Source organism: Gorilla gorilla, chromosome X (genome assembly GCF_029281585.2).
Source record: "Gorilla gorilla gorilla isolate KB3781 chromosome X, NHGRI_mGorGor1-v2.1_pri, whole genome shotgun sequence".
Classification (NCBI taxonomy): Eukaryota; Metazoa; Chordata; class Mammalia; order Primates; family Hominidae; genus Gorilla; species Gorilla gorilla.
In genome coordinates, this window is record NC_073247.2 from 87,196,727 (window position 1) to 87,216,646 (window position 19,920).

General features: G+C 37.6%; 1 protein-coding gene across 2 annotated transcripts in view; it reads right to left on the reverse strand.

The window, feature by feature from the left end:
- ZDHHC15 (zDHHC palmitoyltransferase 15) overlaps positions 1–19,920 on the reverse strand; it is a 156,746-nt gene that overhangs the window by 80,855 nt on the left and 55,971 nt on the right. For both annotated transcript variants that reach the window (XM_019018810.4, XM_019018811.4), the window contains one exon: positions 1,335–1,455. In XM_019018810.4, coding sequence (XP_018874355.1) covers positions 1,335–1,455 — 121 coding nt within the window. The remainder of the gene's footprint in view (positions 1–1,334; positions 1,456–19,920) is intronic.

Sequence of the window (19,920 nt, forward strand, 5' to 3'; positions counted from 1 at the left end):
CATTTTTGTTTCACCTATCTCTTCCACTGGCTTTTTACTTGATCATTTTAAACAAATCCCAAACACTGTGTCACTTCAAACCATAAATATTTCCATATGCATGAAGACTTTTAAAAATCATAACCACTATATTATTGCTCTAACAAAATTAACAGCAAGTCCTTAACATCATATAATACCAAGAACATAGTAAAATTTCCCCCATTGCCATATATCTTAACAAATATTTGCTGAATAAATGATGAACAAATGAATATGTGTCTGACAGTAAACTTTCTAAAGCCTTGAAATATGAAACATAATCATCCTTATTAGAAACATTAGGATGACATATCAGAAGAACCATGGTTTTCAAACTTTTTAACATATTCCTCATACCTCTGTATGTTTTCAAAATTTAAAAGGTGGAGAATTAGTTCAGCAAGTACTGTTTTAGTCATGCAGATGAAACCTAAGAGTACATTTCTGTATTGGATATTTACTCAAGGAAAAAGAAGATATGCCTTTGCACAGATACTTATACAGTAATATTCATAGCAAATTGACTCATAATAACTAAACACTAGAAACAACCCAAGTATGTATCAACTAGTGAATGGAAAAACTTTGATATATTCATACAATATAATGCTACTCAGCAATAAAAAAATACACAAAAAAGATGGATGCATCTTACAAACATTATGTTGAATAAAAGAAGCCAGACGCAAGAGTATGTACTCTGTGATTCCAATTATATAAAATTTGAGAGCAGACAAAACTAATTTATAGTGAAAAGCTATCAGAATAGCGGTTGTCTGTGGGAAGTGGGGTGGGGTCGGATTGACTGGAAATGAGGCATGACAGAACTTTCTGAGGTGATGGCAATTTTATTGGGGGTTTAGTTACACAGATGTGTACACTTTTCAAAATACATGGAATGGTACCCTTAAGATTATGCATGTTTTTGTATGTAAATTTTACCAAAACAGAATAAAATATTTAGGTAGATGTCTTACTGATGTCAGCTATTTACTTTGAAATGCATCAGAAAAATAAGATGGCTTGACGAAAGATAAATAGAGGTATGCATATGTGGACAGATATGTGATATAGCAACATAGAAAAATGTTAGCAGAAGAATCCAGTTTGGGGTATACAGTTTGTTTACTATACAATTCTTCCAGCTTTGATATGTGTTTAAAATTTTTTAGAAATAAAATGTAGAGAAAAATCTCCATAGTGGTTTTCAGAAGATGGGAGGAAAAAAAAGGGCTAGTTTGAGAACATATATGACTTAGCCTTTCTGAGATACTTGCTGAGCTGCCTCTCTAGCTGCCTTTGGATGAACTGACCTCCACTTCCAGTTCTTGTGTAAACCGGTAGCTTTTTGGCCATATCAACAAGCATCTGCTTCTGGACCTCAGGTCTTTCTTCATTTTCATAGCGCTCCTTGTCTGTGTAGGACAAGTGGAACTGGAAGCAGGAGTGAAAGGTAAGACTTTATTATCTAAAGTTAATAGAAAAGATTAAAACCAACAACAATAACTAATGAAATTATTTGTTACCTACCCTTGAAGCTCAGGTACCACTTGGTCTTAAAATGTTCTCTGGATAATTACTTCAATAATCTGGCTTTTATCTCAATTATCAAAAGCATGAGATATGTGTATTTTTTAATAAAGAAAATAAAACAGAGAGATTAAGTAACTTGCCTAAAGTTGGACTCAATCAACTAACAAGTGGCAATGCTGGACCTCAAACTCAATTCATCTGATTTTAAGACTTGTCCCTTTCCATTGATTCATAATATGATGTTGCATACAGATGTGTAACACATTTTTGCCAGGGCCCTGTTGATAATTAACCATGCTTACCAAGTTGCAAGAGTTTTCATAGGTAACACTGATAACACCCTTGGAGAAGCTGGATGAGACTGCTTGTAACATTGTCTGCATATTCTAATCTTGTAAATAGGTGGAAATTTAGATATTCTCATTATTGAATACTTTTTTAGTCTCGTATGGAGCTTGTTGCCACAATAGTACCACATTTTGCTAATCTTGCAAAAGATATGCCATTGATCTTCAAAAGTAATATGAACCTGAAAGCATTTATTCTATCTGTGCCGAAGGGTAGACTGAGTTGAAAAAAAGGATCTGTGGTCAGAATTTCTAGGTTTAAGTCTCATCTCTATTACTTAATAGAAAATCACTTTGCAAAATCAGACATTCTCAACCTGTTTCTTCACATGTAAAATAGAAGAAATAATACCTATTTCATAATATTGATGCAGAAATGCCAGATAATAACAGGTACATAAAAATCTCCTTTAGAAGTCTAATTTTTGAATTGTTTAAAAATATTTGATGTTGCTGCTAAGAGATTTTGTCACCACCAGGCCTGCCTTACAAGAGCTCCTGAAGGAACCACTAAACATGGAAAGAAACAACTGGTACCAGCCACTGCAAAAACATGCCAAATTGGAAAGACCATCGATGCTAGGAAGAAACTGCATCAATTAATGGGCAAAATAACCAGCTAATATCATAATGACAAAATCAAATTCACACATAACAATATTAACCTTAAAAGTAAACGGGCTAAATGCCCTAATTAAAAACACAGACTGGCAAATTGGATAAAGAGTCAAGACCCATCAGAGTGCTGTATTCAGGAGACCCATCTCACGTGCAGAGACACACATAGGCTCAAAATAAAGGGATGGAGGAAGATCTACCAAGCAAATAGAAAGCGAAAAAAAAAAAAAAAGCAGGGGTTGCAATCCTAGTCTCTGATAAAATAGACTTTAAACCAACAAAGATCAAAAGAGACAAAGAAGGCCATTACATAATGGTAAAGGGATCAATTCAACAAGAAGAGCTAACTAATCTAAATATATATGCACCCAATACAGGAGCACCCAGATTCATAAAACAAGTCCTAAGAGACCTAAAAAGAGACTTAGACTCCACACAATAATAATGGGAGATTTTAACACCCCACTGTCAATATTAGACAGATCAATGAGACAGAAGGTTAACAAGGATATACAGGACTTGAACTCAGCTCTGCACCAAGCAGACCTAATAGACATCCACAGAACTCTCCAGCCCATATCAACAGAATATACATTCTTCTCAGCACCACATCGCACTTATTCCAAAATTGACCACATAGTTGGAAGTAAAGCACTCTTCAAATGTAAAAGAACAGAAATCATAACAAACTGTCTCTCTGACCACAGTTCAATCAAATTAGAACTCAGGATTACGAAACTCAGTCAAAACCGCACAACTACATGGAAACTGAACAACCTGCTCCTGAATGACTACTGGATAAATAATGAAACGAAGGCAGAAATAAAGATGTTCTTTGAAACCAATGAGAACAAAGACACAACATACTAGAATCTCTGGGACACATTTAAAGCAGTGTGTAGATGGAAATTTATAGCACTTAAATGTCCACAAGAGAAAGCAGGAAATATCTAAAATCAACACCCTCATATTGCAATTAAAAGAACTAGAGAAACAAGAGCAAACAAATTCAAAAGCTAGCAGAAGTCAAGAAATAACTAAGATCAGAGCAGAACTGAAGGAGATAGAGACACAAAAAACCCTTCAAAAAATCAATGAATCCAGGAGCTGGTTTTTTTGAAAAGATCAACAAAAGTGATAGACTGCTAGACTGCTAGCAAGACTAATAAAGAAAAGGGACAAGAATCGAATAGACACAATAAAAAATGATAAAGGGGATATCACCACCGATCCCACAGAAATACAAACCACCATCAGAGAATACTATAAACACCTCTACACAAATAAACTAGAAAATCTAGAAGAAATGAATAAATTCCTGGACACATATAACCTCCCAAGACTAAACCAGGAAGAAGCTGAATCTCTGAATAGACCAATAACAGGAGCTGAAATTGAGAAAATAATTAATAGCCTACCAACCAAAAAAAGTCCAGGACCAGATGGATTCACAGCCAAATTCTACCAGAGGTACAAAGAGGAGCTGGTACCAATCCTGAAACTATTTCAATTGATAGAAAAAGAGGGAATCCTCCCTAACTCATTTTATGAGGCCAGCATCATCCTAACACCAAAGGCTGGCAGTGACACAACAAAAAAAGAGACTTTTAGACCAATATCCCAGATGAACATCGATGTGAAAATCCTCAATAAAATACTGACAAACCGAATCCAGCAGCACATCAAAAAGCTATCCACCAAGATCAAATTGGCTTCATTCCTGGGATGCAAGGCCTAGTTCAACATATGAAAATCAATAAACGTAATCCATCAAATAAACAGAACCAAAGACAAAAACCACAAGATTATCTCAATAGATGCAGCAAAGGCCTTTGACAAAATTCCACAGCCCTTCATGCTAAAAACTCTCAATAAACTAGGTATTCATGGAACGTGTCTCAAAATAATAAGAGCTATTTATGACAAACCCACAGCCAGTATCATACTGAATGGGCAAAAACTGGAAGCATTCCCTTTGAAAACTGGCACAAGACAGGGATGCCCTCTCTCACCACTACTATTCAACATCATATTGGAAGTTGTGGCCAGGGCAATCAGGCAACAGAACGAAATAAAGTGTATTCAAATAGGAAAAGAGGAAGTCAAATTGTCCCTGTTTGCAGATGACATGATTGTATATTTAGAAAACCCCATCGTCTCAGCCCAAAATCTCCTTAAGCTGATAAGCAACTTCAGCAAAGTCTCAGGATACAAAATCAATGTGCAAAAATCACAAGCATTCTTATACACCAATAACAGAAAAACAGAGAGCCAAATCATGAGTGAACTCCCATTCACAATTGCTACAAAGAGAATAAAATACCTAGGAATCTTAATCCAGTCTATCAATGATGGACATTAGGGTTGGTTCCAAGTCTTTGCTATTGTGAATGGTGCTGCAATAAACATACATTTGCATGTGTCTTTATAGCAGCATGATTTATAATCCTTTGGGTATATGCCAAGTAATGGGATGGCTGGGTCAAATGGTATTTCTAGTTCTAGATCCTTGAGGAGTTGCCACACTGTCTTCCACAATGGTTGAACTAGTTTACAGTCCCACCAACAGTGTAAAAGCATTCCTATTTCTCCACATCCTCTCCAGCACCTGTTGTTTCCTGACTTTTTAATGATTGCCATTCTAACTGGTGTGAGATGGTATCTCATTGTGGTTTTGATTTGGGACAAGTTAACGGGTAGAACACACCAACATGGCACGTGTATACATATGTAACAAACCTGCACATTGTGCACATGTACCCTAGAACTTAAAGTATAATAATAAAAAAGAAAAATGAAAAAAATACCTAGGAATCCAACTTACAAGGGATGTGAAGGACCTCTTGAAGGAGAACTAAAAACCACTGCTCAATGAAATAAATGAGGACACAAACAAATGGAAGAACATTCCATGTTCATGGATAGGAAGAACCAATATCCTGAAAATGGCCATACTGCCCAAGGTAATTTATAGATTCAATGCCATCCCCATCAAGCTACCAATGACTTTCTTCACAAAATTGGAAAAAACTACTTTAAAGTTCATATGGAATCAAAAAAGAGGCCGAATTGCCAAGACAATCCTAAGCCAAAAGAACAAAGCTGGAGGCATCATGCTACCTGACTTCCAACTACACTACAAGGCTACAGCAACCAAAACTGCATGGTACTGGTACCAAAACAGAGATATAGCCCAATGGAACACAACAGAGGCCTCAGAAATAACACCACACATGTATAACCATCTGATCTTTGACAAACCTGACAAAATCAAGAAATGGGGAAGGGGAAAGGATTCCCTATTTAATAAATGGTGCTGGGAAAACTGATTAGCCAGATGTAGAAAGCTGAAACTGGATCCCTTCCTTATGCCTTGTACAAAAATTAATTCAAGATGGATTAAAGACTTAAATGTTAGACCTAAAACCATAAAAACCCTAGAAGAAAACCTAGGCAATACCATTCAGGACGTAGGCATGGACAAGGACTTCATGACTAAAACACCAAAAGCAATGGAAACAAAAGCCAAAATAGACAAATGGGATCTAATTAAACTAAAGAGCTTCTGCACAGCAAAAGAAACTACCATCAGTGTGAACAGGCAGCCTACAGAATGGGAGAAAATTTTTGCAATCTACCCATCTGACAAAGGGCTAATATCCAGAATCTACAAAGAACTCAAACAAATTTACAAGAAAAAATCAAACAATTCCATCAAAAAGTGGGCAAAGGATATGAACAGACACTTTTCAAAAGAAGACATTTATGCAGCCAAAGACACATGAAAAAATGCTCATCATCACTGGTCATCAGAGAAATGGAAATCAAAACCACAGTGAGATACCATCTCATGCCAGTTAGAATGGCGATCATAGAAACAACAGTTGCTGGAGAGGATGTGGAGAAATATGAATGCTTTTACACCATTGGTGGGAGTGTAAACTAGTTCAACCATTTTGGAAGACAGTGTGGTGATTCCTCAAGGATCTAGAACTAGAAATACCATTTGTCCCAGCCATCCCATTACTGGGTATATACCCAAAGGATTATAAATCATGCTACTATAAAGACACACACATATGTATGTTTATTGTGGCACTATTCACAATAGCAAAGACTTGGAACCAACCCAAATGTCCATCAATGATAGACTGGATTAAGAAAATGTGGCACATATACACCATGGAATACTATGCAGCCATAAAAAAGGATGAGTTCATGTCCTTTGTAGCAACATCGATGAAGCTGGAAACCATCATTCTGAGCAAACTATCACAAGGACAGTAAACCAAATACCACATGTTCTCACTCACAGGTGGGAAATGAACAATGAGAACACTTGGACACAGGGCGGGGAACATCATATACCAGGGCCTGTCATGGGGTGGGGGGCTGGGGGAGGGATAGCATTAGGAGAAATACCTAATGTAAGTGTCAAGTTTATGGGCACAGCACACCAACATGGCACATGTATACATATGTAACAAAACTGCACTTTGTGAAAATGTACCCTAGAACTTAAAGTATAATAATCAAAAAAAAGAATGGCAATAATGAAAAAGTCTGGAAACAACAGATGCTGGCAAGGATGTGGAGAAAGAGGAATGTTTTTATACTGTTGGTGGGAGTGTAAATTAGTCCAACCATTGTGGAAGACAGTGCGGGGATTCCTCAAGGATCTAGAATCAGAAATATCATTTGACCCAGCAATCCCGTTACTGGGTATAAAGAGACTGTTTTTAGAGACAATTACTGGCAGAATCCTCTGAGCAACGCTGCTCTATGACAACGTTTGCTCTCTGAGAGCAGTTGGGTCCAGCACTTACCAAACATAACAGCAACGGGTGTCTCCCCTGTCAAGGCCACATACTGTAAATTTAGACAGATCCAGGTTCAAGTCCCAACCACTTAAGTGCCATTTAAATTCTGTGACTTGGAGCTTCTTGCTTAATTTCTCCAAGCTTTAATTTCCTCATCCAAGAAATAGAGATAATAATATCATCCCCATAATTACTGTTAAATGTAAAGCATTTAGCTGTGGTGTTTGGCACAGTGTAAGTACTCAACAAATGTTAGCTAAAATAATAAACATTAATAACATTAAAAAACTGATATTTAGAAAAAATCTAAAAAATATTTGATATTGCCAATGTTTTTAATTTTAACTCTTCTAGTTGGTGTGTTGCATTAGTCTCTTCTTGCAAACCATATCATTTGTAGTGGCATCTTATTGTGATTTTATTTTGTACTCCTTTGATTACTAATGATATTGAGCACCTTTTCATGAGTTTATTGGCCATTTGGATATCCTCTTGTGAAATAGCTTTTCAAGTCTTTGGTCCATTAAAAAAAGAATTGGGTTGTTTGTCTTTCTTTGGTATTAATTTGTAGAAATTCTTTATATATTTTGGATACTAGTCTTTGGTTGAATATTTTCTACCAGTCTGTGGCTTTCCCTTTTACTTCCTTTATGGTGGATTTTGATGTACAGAAGATCATGGTGGGAGTGCAGATTTATACAATCAGTTTGGAAAATTTTGTCATTATCTATTTATGCTAAATATATGCCTGTCTTATGACCCCAGCAATTTTATTCCTACTTATATACACAAGAAAAATGAGTATCTGGGTGTATATGTGTGAGCATGTATTAAAGTTTTATTTACACTCACACACACACACACACACACACACACACACACAGAGTCGCTGATACACAGAGTCAGCCTTCCCTATGTATGGTTCCACATTCATGCATTCAACCAACTGGATTAAAAATATTTTTAAAATTAACAATACAAGAAAAATAATACAAATAAACAATACAAAAACTATTTACATAGCATTTATAGTGTATTAGTATTGTAAATAATCTAGAGATGATTTAAAATATGTAGGAGGGTGTGAATGGGTTATATGCAAATACCATGCCATTTCATGTAAGGAACCTGAGCATCTGCGATTTTGGTATCTATGGGAGGTCCTGAAACCAATCCCCTGTGGGTACTGAGGAACAACTATATTTATATGCCAAAAGACATGTACAAGAATGTTCATTGGAGCTTTATTCATAACACACAAAACAATGGAAACAAGTATACTTCAATGGCTGAATGGTTAAACCAAGTGTGATAAAAGGGAATAACTAACAGCAATCAAAGGAAATTAACTACTGAAAAATGCATCAACATGGATAAATTTGAAAAACACTGTGTTGAGTGAAAGGTACACATAGAATAGTACCAACTATGATTCCTTTTTTATGGACTTCAAAAACAGGCAAAACCAATCTATGGTGATAGAAGTTAGCGTAGTAGTTACCTCTAAGAGGAGGTTGATTGAAAAGAGGCATGAAAATTTATGAGATACTAGAAATGTTTAAAATTTTAACCTGGATACTGATTACATAGGTATAATATATGGGGAAACATTCATCAAATTATTCTCTTTAAAACTTAATTCTGGGAGTAGAGTCTGTATGTTATACTTCAATAAAATAGCAGAACAAATAATAAAATATTTGAGATAATTTAAATATATCTAACTTAAAAAATTGAAAACATATAAAATCAAACACTGTGTTTTAAGAACCACACCTAGTGGTGCGTTTTTATGGTACTGTCATTCTCGGGTAGAGTGAGAATTAAGTACCCTGCTTGGGGTATGTGGAAATATGTAGGGGCATTTTTGGCTATTACAATGAATGTGGTGTACCATAGGCAATTAATCCTTAGCCTAGGGTGCTAAAGATTCTCCAATGAACTGAACAAATTCATACTATTTTTCCCAACCAAAGGTCAATAGGTGGTATGGGAGGGGCCTAGATGGCTGATTAGAAGCAGCAGTCCGTGGCACTCATGGAAAGGAATGAAAGTAGTGAGTGAGTTCAGCACCTTCAACTAAAATATACAGGTTCTCGCATTCGGACTGACTAGGCAAACAACTAGACCCATAGAGAATGAAGAAAAGCAGGGTGGGGAAATAGCCCTCCCAGGAGTGGCACAGAGACAAAAAAAAAAAACCCACCTCCCAGCCAAGGGAATTGGTGAGTGATTGTGCCACCCTGCTCAGGAAATCACTCTTCTCCCACAGATCACTGCAACCCACCGATAAGGAGATTATCTGGTGATCCCATGCCACCAGGGCCTTGGGTCCGATACACAAAGCTGTGTGGAGTCATGGCAGAGCAGCTGCTCAGCCACACACAGAGACCCAGGAGTTTTACATACTCCAGCCCCAGTATCCCCAGCAAGGTGGGAGATCCATTTGTACATACATCTAAGAAGACGGCTAAATCTAGGGAGTCAAGCAGTGTCATTCTGCAGGCTCCACTTCCATAGCACTGTACAAGCTAAGACCCACTGGCTTGTAATTCTAGCCAGCCAACTGCAACAGGCCGAAGTCTGCCTGAGATGAGATAAAGTTCCTGTGGGGAGGGGTGGCTGCCATCTCTGTGATTCAGTCAGCTCAGCCATTCCAGCCTGCCAGCTTTGGAGAGTGCAAATGGTCCAGAGGAGGAAGGACCCCCCCACAGTGAAGCGTACCTACTTTGCCAGGTTGTGGCCAGGCTGCTTCTATAAGCAGGACCCCAATCCATTCCTCCTCACTGGGTGGAGCCTGTCTGTGGGGACTTCAGCCACTCCAGCCAGGGTAATACAGAGAGAGCTCTGATTTCTTCCTGGGACAGAGCTCCTGGGGGATGGGGCAGCCACCATATCTGCAGTTCAGTGAACTCAGCCATTTCAGCCTCCAGTTTTAGAGAGTGAAAATTGTCCCAATGAGGAAGGGTCAGTTTGGAAAATTTTGGACTTATCTATTTACGCTAAATATATACAACACAATGCAGGACAGCTGCTTTGGCAGATCATGGCCAGACTGCTGCTTTTTTGTTTGTTTGTTTTTTTGAGATGGAGTTTCACTCTAATTGCCCAGGCTGGAGTGCAATGGCACAATCTCAGTTCACTGCAACCTCTGCCTCCCAGGTTCAAGCGATTTTCCTGCCTCAGCCTCCCAAATAGCTGGGATTACAGGCATGGGCTACGATACCTAGCTAATTTTGTATTTTTAGTAGAGATGGGGTTTCTCCATGTTGGTCAGGCTGGTCTCGAACTCCCGACCTCAGGTGATCTGCCTGCTTTGGCCTCCTGAAGTGATGGGATTACAGGCGTGAGCCACCACGACTGGCCAGACTGCCTCTTTAAGTGGGACCCCAACCCATTTCTCCTCACTGGGCAGCACCTCCCTGTGGGGTCTTCAGCCACTCCACCTAGGCTTATAGGGACAGAGCTCTGAACTTTCCCTGGGATGGAGCTCCCAGGGGGAGGGGTGGCTGTCATCTCTGTGGTGCAGTTGATTCAGCCATTCCAGTCTGCTGGCTTTGCAGAGTCCAAATTTTCTGGACAAGGATGGGTTCCCCCCAGTAGAGCAAACCTGCTCTACCAAAAAGCAGCCAGACTGCTTCTTTAAGTGGGTCCCTGTTTCCACTCCTCCTGACTGGGTGAAACTTCCCAACAGGGATCTCGAGATACCTCCTATAGGTGCATTTGGGCCAGAAACAGGTCATTACCCCCCTGGGATGGAGCTTCCAGAGGAAAGAGAAGGCTGCCATCTTTGTTGTTTCACAGCCTTCACTGGTGATACATCCAGGTATGAAAAAAAAAATGAGGCAAGTAGGGTCTGGAGTAGACCTGCAGCAAACCACAGCAGCCCTATAGGAGAGTGGCCTGACTGTTAAAAGAAAAACAAACAGAAAACAACAACATCAACAGAAAAGACCCCACAAAAAAACTCATTCAAAGGTCAGCAACCTCAAACATTGAAGATAGATAAGCCCACAAATATGAGAAATAATCAACACAAAAATGCTGAAAACAAAACGCCAGAGTGTCTCTACTCCTTCAAATGAATGCAACACCTCTAGAGCAAGGGCACAGAACTGGGCTGAGGTTAAGATGCCTGAATTGACAGAAGTAGGCTTCAGAAGGTGGGTAATAACAAACTTCACTGAGCTAAAGGAGCATGTTGTAACCCAATGCAAAGAGGCTAAGAATCATGATAAAACAATACAGGAGCTGATAGCCAGAATAGCCAGTTTAGGGAGGAATATAACCGACATGATGGAGCTAGAAAACACAATATGACAACTTTATTATGCAATAACAAGTATCAATAGCAGAATAAATAAAGCAGAGGAAGGAATCTCAGAGCTTGAAGACTATCTTTCTGAAATAAGACAGACAAGAATAGAGAATAAGGAATGAAATGGAATGAATAAAATCTGAGAAATATGGAATTATATAAAGAGAGCAAACCTACAACTGATTGGGGTACCTGAAAGAGATGGTGTGAATTGAACCAAGTTGGAAAATATATTTCAGGATATCATCCAGGAGAACTTCTCCAGCCTAGCAAGACAGGCCAACATTCAAATTCAGGAAATGCAGAGAACCCCAGTAAGATACTCCATAAGAAAATCAATTCCAAGACACATAATCATCAGGTTCTCCAAGGTTGAAATAAAGAAAATATTCAGGGCAGCCAGAGCAAAAGGCCACATTACCTACAAAGGAAAGTAGATCAGACTAACAGCAGATCTCCCAGTGGAAACCCTAAAAGCCAGAAGAGATTGGGGCCAATATTCAACATTTTTAAAGAAAATAATTTTCAGCCCAGTATTTGACACCTACCAAACTAAGCTTCCTAACTGAAGGAGAAATAAGATCCTTTTCAGACAAGAAAATGCTGAGGGAATTAATTGCCACCAGGCCTGCCTTGCAAGACCTCCTGAAGGAAGCACTAAATATGGAAAGGGAAGACTGTTACAAGTCACTACAAAAACACACTGAAGTACACAGACCAGTGACACTATGGAACGACCACATAAACAAGTCTGCAAAATAGCCAGCTAGCATCATGATGACAGAATCAAACTCACACATAACAATATTAACCTTAAGTGTAAATGGGCTAAATGTCTCAACTAAAAGACACAGACTATAAATCTGGACAAAGAGCCAAGACCCATTGGTATGCTGTCTTCAAGAGACCCATCTCAAGTGCACAGACACACATAGGCTCAAAATAAAGGGATGGAGGAAAATTTATCAAACAAATGAAAAACAGAAAAAAGTAGAGGTTACAATCCTAGTTTCTAACAAAACTGACTTTAAACCAACAAAAATAAAAAAAGACAAAGAAGGACATTACATAATGGAAAAAGGTTCAATTCAACAAGAAGAGCTTTCTAAATATATATGCACCAAATACAGGAGCACCCATATTCATAATGCAAGTTCTTAGAGATCTACAAAAAGACTTAGATTCCAACACAGTAATAGTGAAAGACTTTAACACTCCACTGACAGTATTAGTCAGATCATCAACACAGAAAATTAACAAGGATATGTGAACCCGAACTCATCTCTGGATCAAGAGGACCTGATAGATATCTACAGGACTCTTCAGCCAGAAACAACAGAATAAACACTCATCTCATTGCCACATGGCACTTACTCTAAAATTGAGCATATAAACGGAAGTAAAACACTCCTCAGCAAATGCATAAGAACTGAAATCATAACAGTCTCTCAGACCAAAGCATAATAAATTAGAGCTCAAGATTAAAAAATTGACTCAAAACCACACCACTACATGGAAATTGGACAACCTGCTCTTGAATGACTCTTGGGCAAATAATGACATTAAGACAGAAATCAACAAGTTCTTTGAAACGAACGAGAACCAAAAGACAATGTACCAGAATCTCTGGGACACAGCTAAAACAGTGTTAAGAGGGAAATTTATAGCACTAAATCCCCACACCAAAAAGCTAGAAAGATCTCAAATTGACACCCTAACATCACAACTAAAAGAACTAGAGAAACAAGAGCAAAGAAACACCAAAGCTAGCAGAAGACGAGAAATAGCCAAGATCAGAGCTGAACTGAAGGAGATAGAGACATGAAAAAACTCTTCAAAAAAAATCAACAAATCCAGGGTTTTTTAAATTAATCAAATAGATAGATCACTAGCCAGACTAATAAAGAAGGAAAGAGAGAATAATCAAATAAACACAATCAGAAATGATCAGGGGATATCACCACTGATCCCACAGAAATACAAACAACCATCAGAGAATACTATACAACCTCTATATACATAAATGAGAAAATTTAGAATAAATTCCAGGGTACATACACCCTCCCAAGACTGAACAAGGAAGAAATTAAATCCTTGAATAGACCAATAATGAGTTCTGAATTTGAGGCAGTAATAAACAGCCTACAAATCAAAAAGAGCCCAGGACCAGATGAATTCACAGCTGAATTCTACCAGAGTTACAAAGAAAAGCTGGTATCGTTTCTATTGAAACTATTCCAAAAAATTGAAAAGGAGAGACTCTTCCCCAACTCATTCTGTGAGGCTAACTTCATCTTGATACCAAAACCTGGAAGAGATACAACAAATTCTGCACAGCAAAAGAAACTACCATCAGAGTGAACAGGCAACCTACAGAATGGGAGAAAATTTTTGCAATCTACTTATCTGACAAAGGGCTAATATCCAGAATCTACAAAGAACTCTAATTTACAACAACAACAACAAAAAACCCATCAAAAAGTGGGCGAAGGATATGAACAGACACTTCTCAAAAGAAGACATTTATGCAGCCAACAAACACATGAAAAAATGCTTACCATCACTGGCCATCAGAGAAATGCAAATCAAAACCACAATGAAATACCATCTCACACCAGTTAGAATGGCGATTGTTAAAAAGTCAGGAAACAACAGGTGGGATGTGGAGAAATAGGAACAATTTTACACTGATGGTGGGACTGTAAACTAGTTCAACCATTATGGAAGACAGTGTGGCGATTCCTCAAGGATCTAGAACTAGAAATACCATTTGACCCAACCATCCCATTACTGGGTATATACCCAAAGGATTATAAATCATGTTGCTATAAAGACACACGCACATGTATGTTTATTGCGGCACTATTCACAAAAGCAAAGACTTGGAACCAACCCAAATGTCCAACAATGATAGACTGGATTAAGAAAATGTGGCACATATACACCATGGAATACTATGCAGCCATATAAAAGGATGAGTTCATGTCCTTTGCGGGGACACGGATGAAGCTGGAAACCATCATTCTCAGCAAACTATCACAAGAACAAAACACCAAACACCGCATGTTCTCACTCGTAGGTGGGAATTGAACAATGTGTATACTTGGACACAGGAAGGGGAACGTCACACACTGGGGCCTGTTGTGCAGTAGGGGAAGGGAGGAGGGAAAGCATTAGGAGATATACCTAATGTAAATGATGAGTTAATGGGTGCAGCACACCAACATGGCACATGTATACATATGTAACAAACCTGCACGTTGTGCACATGTACCCTAGAACTTAAAGTATATAAAATAAAATAAAATAAAAAATAAACTCACAAAAAAATAAAAATAAAAACTGCTACCTCCTGCTTGTAAAAAAAAAAAAAAAAAGAAAACATCAGGTCAATATCCTTGATAAACATTGATGTAAAAATCCTCAATAAAATACTGGCATAATGAATCCAGCAGCATATCAAAAAGCTATTCACAACAATCAAGGTGGCTTCATCCCCAGATACAAGGTTCATTCAACATATGCAAACCAATAAATGTGATTTATCATATAAACAGAACTAAAGACAAAAACCACATCATTATCTCAATAGATGCAGGCCTGTGATAAAATTGAACATCTCTTCATGTTTAAAACTCTCAATAAACCAGGTATTGAAGGAACATACCTCAAAATAATAAGAGCCATTTATCACAAACCCACAGGTAATATCATACTAAGTGGGCAAACCTGGAAGCATTTCCCTTGAAAACTGGCACAAGATAAGGATGCCCTCTCTCACCACTCCTATTCAACATATTATTGGAAGTTCTGGCCAGGGCAATCAGCCAAGAGAAAGAAATAAAGGGCATTCAAATAGGAATAAAGGAAGTCAAACTATCCTTGTTTGCACATGACATGATCCTATATGTAGAAAACCCTATTGTCTCAGCTCAAAAGCTTCTGAAGCTAATAAGCAACTTCAGTAAGGTCTCAGGATACAAAATTAATGTGCAAAAATCACTAGCCTTCCTATACATCAACAACTGGTAAGCAGAGAACCAAATTATAAATGAAATCCCATTCACAATTGTCACAAAAAGAATAAAATACCTAGGAATACAGCTAACAAGAGAAGTGAAAGACTTCTTCAAGGAGAACTACAAACCACTGCTCAACAAAATCAGAGAGGATACAAACAAATGTAAAAACATTCCATGCTCATGAGATAGGCAGAATCAATATCGGGAAAATGGCCAAACTGCCCAAAGTAATTTATGGATTGAATGCTATTCCCATTAAACTACCATTGGCATTCTTCAGAGAATTAGAAAAAGCTATTTAAAAATTCGTATGGAACCAAAAAAGAGCCTGAATAGCCAAGACAATCCTAAGAAAAAAGCTAAAGGCACCATGCTACAGACTTCAAGCTATACTACAAGGCTACAGTAACCAAAACAGTATGGTATGGGCAGAAGAACAGACACATAGACCAATGGAACAGAAAACAGAACCCAGAAATAAGACCACACGCCAAAAACGTGATCTTTGACAAACCTGACAAAAACTAGCAATGGGGAAAGGATTCCCTATTTTGTAAATGATGCTGGGAGTGCTGCCTAGCCATATGCAGAAAATTGTAACTGGCCCCCTTCCTTACACCTTATATAAAAGTTAACTCAAGATGGATTAAAAGACTTAAGTATAAAACCTGAAACTGTAAAAACCCTAGAAGAAAATCCAGGCAATACTATTCAGGACATAGGCACAGGCAAATATTTCATGATGAAAACACCAAAAGCAATTGCATCAAACCAAATGGGATGTAATTAAAGAGTTCCTGCACAGCAAAAGAAACCATCATCAGAGTGAACACACATCCTAAAGAATGGGAGGAAAGTTTTACAATCTCTCCATCTAACAAAGGTCTAATATCCAGAGTCTATTACACAAGGAACTTAAATTTCTAAGAAAAAAACAAACAACCCCATTAAAAAGTGGGCAAACGACATGAACAAACACTTCTCAAAAGAAGACATACATGTGGCCAAAAGAAACATGAAAAAAAAGCTCAACATCACTGATCATTAAATACAAATCAAAGCCACAAAGAGATACTATCTCATGCCAGTCAGAATGGCTATTACTAAAAAGTCAAAAGCAACAGATGCTGACAAGGTTGCAGATAAAAGAATGCCTTTACACTGTTGGTGGGAGTGTAAATTAGTTCAATCATTGTGGAAGATAGTGTGGCAATTCCTTGAAGACCTAGAGCCAGAAATACCATTTGACCCAGCAATCCCATTACTTGGTATATACCCAAAGAAATATAAATTATTTGAGTTTAAAGATACATTCATTAATTGTAACTTTCCTGAGGCCTGCCCAGCCATGTGTAACCGTGAGTCAATTAAACCTCTTTTCTTTAAAAATAAATAAATAAATAAAGATACATGCATGCATATGTTCATTGCAGCACTATTCTCAATAGCAAAGACATGAAATCAACCTAAATGTCCATCGATGATAGACTGGATAGAGAAAATGTGGTACATATACACCATGGAATATTATGCAGCCATAAAATGGAAGGAGATCATGTCCTTTACAGGGACGTGGGTGGAGTTGGAAGCCATTATCTTCAGCAGACTAACACAGGAACAGATAACCAAACACCATACATTCTAACTTATAAGTGGGAGCTGAACAATGGGAACACATGGACACAGGAAGAGGAACAACACACACTGGGGCCTGTTAGGGGTTGGGGGAGGGACAGCATCAGGAAGAGGAGCTAATGGATGCTGGGATTCACACCTAGGTGATGGGATTATCTGTGCAGCAAAGCACCATGGCAAACATTTACCTGTATAACAAATCTGCATATCCTGCACATGTACCCCTGAACTTAAAATAAAAGTTTAAGACAAAGAAAAAAAAAAGTCAATAAATTGATATTATAAAACAGTAGCTAAATGAACTAAATACTGCAAAGTAATATAAAAAACAACTGGTTATTTTGTTTACTTAGAAGAACAGTTATACCAGTTAAGACAAAATTATAAGGTTTTAAAAATTCTTTTTAACATTATAATTAAAAGTAGCACCTTGTGGTGGCACTTTAATTTCTGGGATGTCGTTGGGAATATAACTTCCTTATAGTACACTGCACCTCCTTGAAAGGCACAGGAAGAGGACTTTCTATTTGTATGTGATAAATATCTCATGTCTACTCAACAAACTGGCTTTGGTTTGGAATAAGATGTCAGGCCTGGACGCCCTAATTCTGGCACTAACAAGCCTTATTGAAAACTTATAATACAATGAGCCAGTAAATGCATTTTGGATGAGGCAATTGATGATAGATTGGGATGTACTTGGTATTAAAGAATGTAATATTGTGGCTATTAAATTGGCCCAATGTACTCTCCTTTTCTTTTTACAAGTTAAAAATAATAAAGATGTGGTCTTAAGTGTTAGATATTTGTAGTGGATGTCTAAATTCTGTCATCATCTCACCCAGGTTAGGGCTATGAAATTCCCAAACAATCAGACTTTCTACTGGCCTACAAGCTTCATAAGGTGATGATGACAGTCATTTTTATTTAGGCAAAATTCGCATAACATAAATATAGTGTACAATTCGTTAGCATTTAGTACAGAGTGTTGTGCAACCATTACCACTATCTAGTTCCAGAACAGTTTCATCTCCCCAAAAGGAAACGCCATACCTAATAACAGTTATTCTCCATTTCTCTCTATCCCCAGTGCCTGGCAACTATTAATTTGCATTCTGTCTCTATGGATTTGCCTTTCTGGATATTTCACATAAATGTAATCAAAACTATGTGGCCTTCAGTGTCTGGTGTCTTTCAACTGGCATAATTTTTTTTTTTTTTTTTAGACAGAGTTTTGCTCTTTGTTGCCTAGGCTGGAGTGCAATAGCACAATCTCGGGTCACCACAACCTCTGCCTCCTAGGTTCAAGCGACTCTCCTGCCTCCACCTCCCGAGTAACTGGGATTACAGGCATGAACCACCATGCCCGGCTAATTTTGTATTTTTAGTAGAAACGGGGTTTCTCCAAGTTGGTGAGGCTAGTCTCGAAGTCCCGACCTCAGGTGATCCGCCTGCCTCGGCCTCTCAAAATGCTGGGATTACAGGCATGAGCCACGTGCCCAGCCCTGGCATAATGTTTTCAAGGTTCATCCGTGTTGTACCATGTATCAGTACTACATTCCTTTTCATGGCTGAATAAAATTCCAGCCAGCATATGGACATACAACACCTTCATTATCCATTTATTCACTGATGAAAATTTGGACTGTTTCTACCTTTTGGCTATAGTGAATAGTGCTGCTATGAATAGTTACGTATAAGTACTTGTTTGAACACCTGTTTTCAATTATTTTGGGTATATATCTAGGAGTGGGATTTCTGGGTCACATGGTAATTATATATTTAACTTCATGAAAATTTGCACAGCTGTTTTCACATCAGTCATACCATTTTACATTCCTAGTAGCAATGTATCAAGATTCTGATTTCTTCACATCCTCTCCAAGAGTTATTATTTTTCATTCATTCATTTATTTAATTTGGCTATCCTAGTAGGTATCTATCATGGTCTTGTTTGCAATTCTCTAGTAACTAATGATGTCAAGCATCTTTTCTGTGCTTTTTGGCTATTTGTATATATTCTTTGGAGACATGTCTATTCAAATCCTTTCACCAGTTTTAAATTTGGTTGTTTGTTTTCTTGTTGTTTATTTGCAGAAATTCTTGATATATTCTGAACACTTGACACATCAGATACATGACTTGTAAATATTTTCTCCCATTCTTTGGATGATCATCTCACTTTCTTGATAGTGTTGTTTGATGTACAAAAGGCTTTTTTTTAACTTTGATGAAGTCAAATTTATCCACTTTTTCTTTTATTACTTGTGCTTTTGGTGTCATATAAAATAATTCATTGCCAAATCCAAGATAATAAAGATTTTCCCCTAAGTTTTACTCAAAGAGTTTTGTAAATTTAGGCCTTACATTTAAGTATTTGGTCCTTTTTAAAATAATGTGATAAATATGTGTAATGAAATTTAACCATTTTAAAGTATATAGTTCAGTGGTATTAAGTACATTCACATTACTGTTCAACCATCACTACCATCCATCTCCAGAACTTTATTCATCTTCCCAAACTGATATTCTATACTAATTAAATAACTCCACATTTCCCTCTCCTCCCAGTCTTAGCAAAGACCATTCTACTTTTTCTCTGTGAA